We start from the raw sequence: 11,895 nt of genomic DNA on the forward strand, positions 1-11,895 counted from the left end.
GCTGAGTCACTGGAGTAAAGTAATAGGGCCTGGGTTAGGTTTGATTTCATCAGTTTACTGATTTTTAGTATTATTAGGTATAAAACAGTATTATCTTTGTCCATTTTGATAGAGAGTAATGGAGTAGCTTTAATAGTTTCAGTCTAATACAATATGTTTATAAGAGGGGCCAGGTGCTTTACGTAAGCAGGAGAACATTTTTCAGCCTGATATTTACTATTAAGGCTTGTAATTCTGGTGGATAAAATTGGGAAGATGTCATACACGTGTGCCCCAAGTCATCTAACTGTAGAGTGCAGGTGAATATATGAACACTTACTACAGTGAGACTAGGTTTAGTCGTTATAGTCAAAGCTAGTGTTTTTTATAGTGTATTTGATACACATCCTTGGCACCATGTAGCACCTTCAAATTTCACTGCAGTCAACATATACCTTTAGCAGGAGGACACGTGAAGCATGAAACCCATCACTGAACGTATAATGATCTCAGATAGCAGTCACTTTCTTTAGCTGCATTTGACAAATGAGCAAGAAGGGGATGAAAGGGTTGCAGTACCATCCAGGGAGGCACAACACAGCAGCACATTTTGTAAAATTTGCAAGTCTATTCTAATGTTCTGTGGATCTTCTGGAGCAAATGCTCACGTGCCTAGGGAGTTGATCTATTCTCAACAATACCTGCATGATCTTTAAGCAGTCATGTTTAGTGGATCTGCCTAAATAATGAAGCAATGCTGGAGAGACAGGTCAAATTTACTGATCTGTAGTATTGTCACGACCAAAGAGAAATCTAAACTGCTTTAGTTATTGTCGAATTACTCGACATCTTGGTGGGTAGCTCATTTTTTTTTTATTTATCTTTGGCAAATGTGAATCTCTTTTCTGTGGAAGGAGAAACTAACAAAGATTCATCTCACCTTATCTTTACAAACGAAGAGTGTAAGAATTGTAAAAAAGATGAACTCAGTGCCATGCCTAGGCCATAGCAGTTGTTGAACAGGAAAAGTAATGTTCTGTTATGCAAGTCATTCTGAAAAATATCAAGGAGATATAAATCTCTGTCATTTCCATTGTGCCACATAATAGTTAAACTCATAGTGATCTTTACTCCCTTTTCAGATCTGATCTATCTGTATGTCTTGCTGGTTCAGAATGGAAAATTTTTGGATTGAAGAAAAATGATCACTAAATAAAAGGAGCTGATTATGCATGTTTGCTGTTTGTAATACACTTTTAAAGTGGAAACACGCATTGTGTAGTTTTGTGATACATTTAAAGTGTTCTCATTTATGTATTTATCTCTATGACTTGCTAAAGTAAGTAATTCATAAAGGATTCTACTGGTATGGCATATGGATGTCTCCACTGGCTGAGTATTAAGCATTACAAATGCATCACATGTTTACTGTGCTTTGACCAGCCTTGCATTGTGTGGGATCCTTTGTGAATTCCATTCACAGACTTTATAGATTTCTTCGTAACAGCTTGGATAATTCTGATTTCTTTCTTGCAGAAGATAATGTGCTGCTGTCTGATTGTTAGTGGGCAGGTGAGAGAGTGTAAACCTCTTGGGGTTTTGTTTATAAGTGAAGGTAGAGGGGATCAGGACAGTGATCATCTGACGGGTACACTGGTGGCCGTGCTACAGCTATTGCATTGGAATGTAGTGGTGAAAGTAGAGCTGAGTCATATGATGAAGTTGTCGGTTCACTTGTCTGTCTATGTTCTCAGCCTCAGTCATGGGCAAGTGCTTTTGGGTAGTGATAGCATGAATGGTGGATATCCATGGAAGAAATTAGGTTTCTTCTGGATCTATCTTTGTGATACAGTGAGGAGTGTAGAAAGCTTGGAAGATCTTGGAGTTGAAAAACGAATCATCTGTGCTGTCAGGAGTCAGATGACATGGTTTGGTCACTTAGTAAGACCATTCCTGGGTGTCTCTCACAGAAGATGTACCAGGTACAAATAATAAGAGGTCTGAGGCAGATCAAGGAAACACTGAAGGGATTATATCCATCAGCTCACCTGAGAACACCTCTGGATCACACAGGATAAGCTGAAGATTGTTGATAGGAATCATGAAGTCCATCTTGTTCAACTTGCTAACTCCATGACCTTCATCAAGACAACTTGTTTAGAAAAGTGATGGATAATTTTCATTAACAATGGACTGCAGTTGCCCATGGCATTGTCTGTTGCCATATAGAACTCCATCAATAATCATTTAAAAAATCTGCAAATATGAGACATCTACACTTCTAGATGCACAGATATTGATTTGATTTGTAAATGCAATTAACCTTCTTTTGTTGGCCTACCATTCTGCGTTAGCCAAACTGGCACTATGAATATACTTAATATTATGCAACCGTAGAGTAATTGTATGCTAATCTTTTTAAATACAGCACGTTTGAAGCATTACTTATGATGAGGTATGGAAAATGAAATTTTAAGGTAGTGTTTATACTGGGACTAGTTTTTGTACAAAACTGACAGCTGTGACACTTTAGAAAGCTCTCAGACTTCTACATTAGTGAGGCAAACGTCTGAATTAGTTGGCAATGGGTGACCTCAGTTCTTTGGTTGTTGCCAGTGGTCTAATGAAATGTGAGCTACTTTTCAACCAAGCCCATGATTTACTTTAGCTTTCAGGTAACACCATTGCAATGACTTCCTATCTGTGTAAAACTTTTCAATGGTGGAGTAAGTCTTAACAGATTTAGCAAACCTCTTTCAATATTTATTGTATGCGTGTGATTTACTTTACGGTAAATAAAAACTTTCATAAAATTATGTGTGTTTCTGTCTAGGATTGTCTGTTTCATGCCATTGAAAAGTTTCTGTCACTTTCATCTTTTACCAGGGTTTTTTTAAGAGGACAGTACAGAACAACAAGCGTTACACGTGTACAGAAAACCAAAACTGCAAGATCGATAAAACACAAAGGAAAAGATGTCCTTTCTGTAGATTTCAGAAATGCCTAACAGTAGGAATGAGGTTAGAAGGTAAGTGTTTCATTACAGTTTTTCCTGGGATTTATTGCTTGCCTAAATTAAACTTTAAATAAATAGAACTAGTGATTTTATTTTTTTCCGTCTGGAATGTAGTCAGTGTATAACGGTTTTCTTATGAGTCGCCTCATTTTTTTTTTATTCTTTCTTTCTGAGGCTTCATAATAATAATAATAAAAGAATAAAAATCCATGATTCATGCAGCTGACAGTGAATGCAGATAACTGGTTACTAATAATGGAAGTATCTTTCAATTGCAAAGTGTTTCAGAAAAGGAAAAGCTATGTTGCACAGGATAGCATAATGAATTTTCCACATCCTACATAAATGTCTAGAATTGGTGAATATCATAATTCATATACAATGTAATACACAATGACTCAGTCTGTAAAAAATTACAAGAACTTGCTATTAAGTATTCATAAACCTGATGCAGACGCAGTTATGTACTTTAGATCCCAGGATGTTCTAGGGGTACCTCAGGACTCATTTTTAAGGGATATTCACTTGTGTTCTTGGTAAAAGCAGAACAAGATCTAGTATTTGTCAGTAACCTATGAGGCTGAATAACTTTGCAACACTATTGTTTTCTCAAGATACTATTACTGTGGGATTCGTTTTTGGTGTGGAGGGGCTTGATACTTTTGTTCCTTTTCTTATCTGATATGCACATCTGCAAGAAATGAGTCTGATTTTATTTTGTGAATTGCCTTAACAATGAATAACTTACTATTCATGTATTATGACCTTACATACTATGTAAAGAAATTTAGGCTATAAATCAATTAAACACAGGTAAAAAATGCACTCTCCAAAGCTAAGAATACAGCAACCATGGGATCAGATGACATCCCAGGGCTGTGTACTACATGAACTACAATATGAACTGGCACTTCACCTAAGTGTCATGTTTAATCATAGCCTCACCTCAGGTTTCGTGCCCAATGAGTGGCACAGAGCTACAGTTATCCCACTCCACAAGGGGGGATCCACCTTGGATCCTGGAAACTACCGTCCCATCAGTCTGATGAGCCTTATCTGCAAGGCCATGGAGCATATTATCATGCAACTTATAAACAAAGACATTGGCAACCTTCAAACACTGAACCCCACCCAGTTTTGGTTTGTGAAGGGCCGATCTTGTCTCCTGAACCTGATTGACTTCTTTGAATCAGTCTTCAGAGCCATGGACAAGGGTAAGGTGGTCCACACATCCTATCTAGACCTTGCCAAGGCCTTTGACACCATCCCCACTCTGGAATCATAGATAAACTTACTAAGCTGGGCATTAATCCCTACGTCACCCAATGGGTTGCTAACTGGCTTACTGATAGAACCCACACTGTAAAAGTAGCTGACTCCAAATCCAGCTCCAGACAACTGACAAGTGGAGTACCTCAGGGTTCAGTCCTGGGACCGCTCTTGTTTGGCATCTACTTCTCTGAAGTACAGGCCAACACTAAGGGTCTCTGGCTAACAAAGTTCACAGATGATTGCAAACTGGGAACCATTATTGAATCCCCAAATGATGTGGATACTCTACAAAAGGGCCTTACAGAAACAGATGCTTGGTGCCAGAGCCATGGGCTCAAGCTCAATGCCAAGAAATATATAGTTATCCCCTTTGGGAAAAAACATGTACCCGTGAATTACCATATAGGTGGCAGTACACTAAACACTGAAAGTGTGATAAGAGACTTAGGGACACAGGTGGACAGTGGTCTCACCTTCGATAACCACATCGCCACAACAGACAGGAAATCCTTCTATGTGGCACACCTCATCACTACGGGATTTTCATCCAGAAAAAAGGAGGTCATTGTCCCACTGTACTCATCCCTCATTAGACCCATTATAGAATACAATGCCCTGTTTAGTATGTACCTCTCAAGACATCTGCAACAACTGGAAGGGCCGCAGAAATACCTCACTAAAAGAATCACAGGCCTAAAGCAGATGCCCTATGCTGACCGCCTTAAAAATCTCCAGCTATACTCTGTCGCATATTGTCTACTCAGAGGTGATCTCTGCTTAACATACAAGGCCATGTCAAACCCAGAGCTGTTGGACATGCTACACTTAAAGAAATACCAATCCCTCAGAGCCACACACTCCAGGGATCTAAACCTTGTCATCACAATAAACAGAACATGCTGGAGGGATAAGTTCCTGACCCAGAGACTCCCCAGACTCTGGAACAGCTTGCCCATACATGTCAAGCAGAGTGCCTCTTTGGCCCTCTTCAGAAGGAACCTTGACGATTGGATGGGAGAAAGGAAATTCACCCCGGGGATCACGTCAGTTGCCCTGCTAGACAGGGGTCCAGGGAAGTAAATAGTGTGGGAAGAAATAGCCAGGAAATTGTTATGGCTAGGCTTGTATAGGCCCTAGGTCTGATAGCCTAGTACCAACCTATCAACCTATGAACCTATAAACAAGCACTGTCGCTGTATCACAGAAGCAATTGATATGATGGCAAGCAAAATTTTATTTTGTCTATGTAACCACTGGGATGAAAAGTTTGACATAGCCAGTGAAACTCTCCATCAGTTCATGCTAAAGACATCATGCTTCACCGTCTTCACATGAAGTGCGTCTCACACACACAAGCTCATACACACACACACACACACACACACACACACACACACACACACACACACACACACAAACATCATAATTCCCACAGCTAAGAAAATTAGCAGCCCAATTGTCTGTCCTCAATCAGCTATGTATTGAGTAAATGAACTGTTTTATCCTGTCAGCACAGTCCTTGAACAACACGAAACAAGACACAGAATTATAATATAGGTTGAAACTGGACAACTTGCTCCTTTTAAGTAGTTGAGTTGTCCTTCTTTATCTCTAAGTGCCACCACACAGGATGAGCTCCCTCTGCTGAATCTCTGGCTATTAACCTATTCAGTATGGGAGATTACCAGGGTAACCCTGGGGCATACCTCAGAACTGTACAGATTTTCGCAGAATGTCCAGATTTCTTGCCTCATATTTTTGGTCCATTTTTCATTAAATTGTGGCTTTCTGGCAAATTAGTGGAAAATCATTGAAGACTGAAATCAGAAAATAACAGACATTTGATTTTTAGACTTTATACGCTTCAGAAAATTCATGGTACTGCAAAAGCTGTTATTCTGTTAACTTTCTAAGTTTGTAAGAACAATGCTTAAAAATTGTCCCTAATTTTCAACCTTTGTCTCTCCCCATTATTTCATTATTTATGGCTTTGTCCAGATTTCTTGCTCTTAGAGGTTGAGTTGTATGCCCTGGGGAGAAATAGTTGTAAATAACTACCCAGAAAACAAACCTGCAATGAAAATATTTGAAATCTTCATAGTTTTGCTGTTCTGTAATTCAACATTCAAGTCTGGTAAAGTGGCTGATATATAACTGACTGTTCAACTACACTGAACAGTCTTAAACAACAGATATGCCACATGGAAAGTTTACAGCACAGCCATGTTGTTACTCAAAGAAATAGTTTCAAAGCTTGCAGCACAGCCACAATAAAACTGAGCGGTTGCTTCTGTTCATCTGCGTTCATGCATTGTCCTCCATGAAGTATATAGGTACTTTGTAGAAGGACATGTGTAACAGTGATGTTGTGTTTCATAATGAAGGATACTGAGGAATAGTTTGTAAAAGATCTGCATCAGTTCTTGTCAGTGTTGCAGACTATGCTATAGGGCTTCAGAACTTCGTGTATATTCTTAAAATAAGACAAAAGTAAATGACCCATTCGATAGGATAACGACAATCAGAAGAATCGATGTGATCATCAGACTTTGAGCGACACAACTTAGTTAGGATTTTTCTCACTGAGCATGACATTCTAAATTGCATCTTTTCACTAAAACAGATTATTTACATTTTTGTCATTTTGAATAAATAGTGGTTCATCTGGTTTACTTTGCTTTAACCGTAAGCGAGCGGCCATATTGGTATGATACGTGCCTCGCTATCAGATTCCGATAGCTCAGATTGAGATGGTACTGATTGTGACATGAATGGTTTTTGATGTGTCAGTCTTATCTTTATGTATTCTGAGCTCCTTGATGTAGGAAATAATTGAGTTGTTGTTCTTACTGTGGTATGTACATGTTATTTAAACACTAATGAGTAGATAATCTGAAGGCTCTGAGGTTTGGTGTTTTCCTCTCTGGCCATATGTTCAACACAAAGTCAGGAATCTAGACACTGATGCATACAAGGAAAAATAGTTTTACATGTTTTTTAAACAGCCAAATGTTGTTAAGCTATTGGCACAAGTTGTGACCTCTCTTTTCCTGCCTAATTATTTGGTGTAATCTACAAGGACAGAAATATTTGCAGCTTATATTATATATATTTCTTCCTCTGTACTCACATTCACTCTGAGTAGCTGCTTTCAGCTGTTTTTGACTCAATTCAGTGTTAAATCTTGTACACATTCAGCATGTAACCATCCCAGGTCTACCTGAGAAGACCAACAAGCCAAAACAACGACAATGAGATGACCGACACCAGAAGACCGACAATGGAAATACCCGACAAGTTGAAATCCCGATGCCAAAAACACTGACATGCGAAACGAGCGCGATTGTGTAAGTGTGCAATAGTGATGGACTTACGGGTTAGGGTGCGGGTAAGATAAGTGTGCGATAGTGATGGACTTTAGGGTTAGGGTGTGGGTAAGGTAAGTGTGCGATAGTGACGGACTTTAGCGTTAGGGTGCGGGTAAGGTAAGTGTGCGATAGTGACAGACTTTAGGGTTAGGGTGCGGGTAAGGTAAGTGTGCAGTAGTGACGGACTTTAGGGTTAGGGTGCAGGTAAGTGTGAGATAATGATGAACCTTAGGGTTAGGGTTTGGGTTAAGGTTAGTGCACAGATAGTTGGGTATGTAAGGTTTAGTGTAGGTTTATAAGGTTTTTGGTGTGCTTGTGTTGTGTGTGTGTTTTTCAGAACAGCGAATTTGTTTTATTTTGTTAACTGTTGGAATTGTGCTCTGTCAGGCATGTGAACTTTTGTGTTTTTGAACTTTCGTTTTTGTGGTGTCATTGATCTCGTTGTCAATCTTGTGAGCTGTCATTTTACTGTAGTAGACCCAACCATCCCATATCTTAATATGCCTCTTTGCGACAGGCAGCCTCTCTTCCCTTAATGTTACAAAGCTCTTTTTTCCCTTCTTTTTTTCTGTAAAGGAACATCATTAGCTGTTTTTATTTATTTATTGATGTATTTATTTATATTTTGCTTTTATTTATTTATTGTTTTGCTTTTCCTGAGTGAGACATAGACAATCTCTGAGACATAGACAATCTCTGCTGTTGAAGAGTAATAGGGACCTGTGGAAACAATGGCTGATATAACTTCCTCCTCCTCCCCATCTTTCTTCTTCTCCTCCTCCTCATCTTCCTCCCCTTCTTTTCCCTTTACTCCTTCTGCTGTACAGACATTACACAACAGATCTACGCCCCTGTATACAATGAGCTAACTATTGATCAGAGATCGTGTAGCAGTCATGTGTCTTTTATCTATAGTCAACACCACAGATCAGTCAGATACCAAGGCCAGAAGCTATCATGATCCAGGGGAGAAGAGTAGTCGAATGGTTTGTTGGGGATTTTCTCTTGATGAAGTGGGTTCTAGCATTGTCTGTGTACCAGTAGTTTTGATCACTTGCTTTTGATAGTGGGACATTCAAAATGCAGTGGGTTCTATCCAACCATAAGTCCTGTGGATTCATATTCCAGTACTACCATTACAAGACAGTATCCGAGAGTACTTTGCTACTATGATGCCATTCCTCAGACTAGACATACTCAAAGTTCCATCTGCCTGAGCGGGCAAAAGGTGTTTTCAGTATTAAACATCCCATGTTACTTGTAAGGGAAGAGAGGTTCACATTAGCTTAACTCTGAATTTAGAAAAGCAGTTCAATAGCAGTATCATATTTTAACTAATTTCAGAAATAGATAAAAAAAAAAAAAAGAAGGAAACATTTCAGATTTTTTTTCAGAATTTAGCAATGTGTAATGCCTTGTGCTATCCTGCTTGTATCAGTATTGCTTAGTGGGGTATGTCTGAATGATTCAGAAACCCCTGTGTTTTGTGTGTGTGTGTGTGTGTGTGTGTGTGTGTGTGTGTGTGTGTGTGTGTGTGTGTGTGTGTGTGTGTGTGTGTGTGTGTGTGTGTGTGTGTGTGTGTGTGTGTGTGTGTGTGTGTGTGTGTGTGTGTGTGTGTGTGTGTATGCTGCCTGTCTATCTGCACTGCATATGTTTGTAGAAGGAACAGTACCACAGTTACCTATAATACCAGTACCTAAAGCAGAAATAACAGATAGTTATGCCTTTTGGGGTTAGTGTATAATTTGCAATCTCGAATAGCAGATGGTAATATCTTTTAGGTATAACATGTATAACTTGACATCTAGAACTCTGAACGTCACAACACTTGGTTTGTAGAAAAAAAATTCTATTGTGCCCTCCTGAAGGCTAGATATAGTGCAGAATATCACAGATTTCAAGGATTACAAAAGAAAGTTGAATTTAAGAATTGTGTGTGATTATTTGACTGATTCTTCACATTTTGCTGTACCCAGTATATTTAATCTACCTTTATATCTGGCTGTACTAGGAGTCACGCGCATGTGTGAAAGAGATATTAAATAATTGCTTAACAAAAAATGACAAGGTGAATATAATTTAATGAAGAAAGAATGATTAGTGGTGAAAGCTTTGAGTAATGACAAATCTATTAGGATAATGAAACTGGATAAAGATGGCGCTGCAGTATTAACAGATTATAGAGCTAATGTCTGATCATGTGAATGAATTTTTAATAAGTTAAACTCAAAAATAAGTCGGTGCCTGGAATATAAAAAGTGCATAATCATTTAAATGATTCACCACTGAAATGTTTCATTTCTGCCAAAGATTTAAACTTAAGCATGTGTCAGTGTCACTTGATAGTGAATTAAAAGGTGTTAATCATAAAAGAATTTCTTACATTACAGTTTTTCTTTTGTGGAACGGATAAAACAAATAAAAATTAATAAAGAGGATCTGTTATCACCAATTGATGTGAGGGTATTGTATACAGTTATTTGAAAAGATATAATGATAGTGGTTATCTAGTATGTAGTTAAAAGGTGAACAATGTACAGTGGGTGAAATTAGATTCATAACAGCAGGTAGTTTCAGACTATTTTTTGTGTTTGATAAATCTTATCAGCAATTAAAGTGGTTGCAAAAGGAACAACCATGCTTTTTTATTTTAACAATTTCATTAGATATACTGAGAACAGAACATATTATGTAAATAACGTGTTAAGTATGGAAAATTATGCAACAGTGTTGTTGATATTTTTTGTGACTCAAATGGAAAAGAAACATAATTTCTTGTGTTTATGAACATGAACCGTTTTTTAGATTTTTGCATGCTGTAATATAGGGTTAACTTTTTGGATGTCCAAGTTTACAAGCAGGAGAAGCATTTGAAAGATGTTTCTATTATTAGTTATGCAAACACAGGGAATAATTATTTGTTGCACTCTTCAACCATGCATCCTAGTTATTTAAAACTTAACATTGTTAAAAGTCAGTGCGTATGCTAATGGGGATCAGGTTAACAACATTTTAGAGGAGTTACATAAAAGATTTATAAACAGATGCTATCCAGAAAAAAAGGGCAATGGAATCATGTGAAACATTTAGGTACAGTCAGCTGATGAGCCATAGACAATATTGCCGAATGCTGAAGAAGATTTTGTAGGGATAAGTTTGTATCACAGAGAATATTATATTACTTCTATGGAGGCAACTTCCACTCCACATAAAGAAAAGCATTATCTTCTCTTACTTTAGTCAAATGCAGTTTAGACAGCTGGGAAACTAGAACTTGACATCCAGTTTAGCACCTCTTTCCCTCATGGATGGGTAAACATCCAACTATAACAATGCATCCTTATTTGGCCCATCTCTGGATTATTTGTATGCAGAATATAAGGGCTACAAACTAGCATGGGAATACAAGGCTAGGTTTCTTAAGATCGTCACAGACCAATAGCTTAGTAAGTATCTATGAACATATCAATAAACTGGAGCATGGTGATGGCACATATTTTCCAGTTAGTCCAAATGTGAAATGATTATTTGTAATAACTGGCATAAGTTGTCAGCTAGCTGAGAAGTGATGAAATTATTAGGGAAAAACAACAGGCTTTAATACCAATAGGGGCAAATATTTAAAAGACTTACTTAAACAAAATGCCACAAAAGAAGAAGAGAATGCTGGTCAAAAAGAGACATTTAAATGTTATACTTAACATATGTAAACATGTAGCAGATAGTCCGAATATTTACTGTTCTTCTACAAGTAAAAGGCATCTTTTTTAATATGCAAGCAATTTGGATTTAATTATTTATAGAGCAGTACATACTACCTGCAATGTATATCATATGAAGACATCAAGAAGCTATGGAACAGGATACATGAACATTTCTACAGTATGTGCAGTTAATGCCTTTATAAATGCAGCAAGATTTGTAAAAATTTGAAAATGTTTATATTTTATGTGGTTGATCATGTTATAGAAAGTTTTTTTTTTTGTGGGGAAAATAGAGGTATTTTTAAGAAGTGTGGAAAAGGACCTGTATGCGAACTTTTGTGACAAAAATTATGACAAAATGGACAATCTTTCGGATAAAGAGTCTTCAGCCCTTATTTCCTTAAAATCCAACAGTGATATAATAGTACGTCCAGCTGACAAGGGTGGCTTAACCGTTGTAATGGACCGAAAATTTTATATAGACTCTATGACGGACATGTTGAATGCTGATTCTTATCAAGTTGTAACTTTCTCTGAGGTTGAGCAATCTTGTGAT

At 37.7% G+C, this 11,895-nt stretch overlaps 1 protein-coding gene across 2 annotated transcripts in view; it reads left to right on the top strand.

The window, feature by feature from the left end:
- Positions 1 to 11,895, top strand: part of LOC122791088 (nuclear receptor subfamily 5 group A member 2-like) — a 643,734-nt gene that overhangs the window by 243,584 nt on the left and 388,255 nt on the right. For both annotated transcript variants that reach the window (XM_044058884.1, XM_044058885.1), the window contains exon 3: positions 2,866 to 3,007. In XM_044058884.1, the coding sequence (XP_043914819.1) occupies positions 2,866 to 3,007 (142 nt within the window). The remainder of the gene's footprint in view (positions 1 to 2,865; positions 3,008 to 11,895) is intronic.

This window comes from Protopterus annectens, chromosome 16.part0 (genome assembly GCF_019279795.1).
Source record: "Protopterus annectens isolate FY-2018-M chromosome 16.part0, PAN1.0, whole genome shotgun sequence".
Classification (NCBI taxonomy): domain Eukaryota; kingdom Metazoa; phylum Chordata; order Ceratodontiformes; family Protopteridae; genus Protopterus; species Protopterus annectens.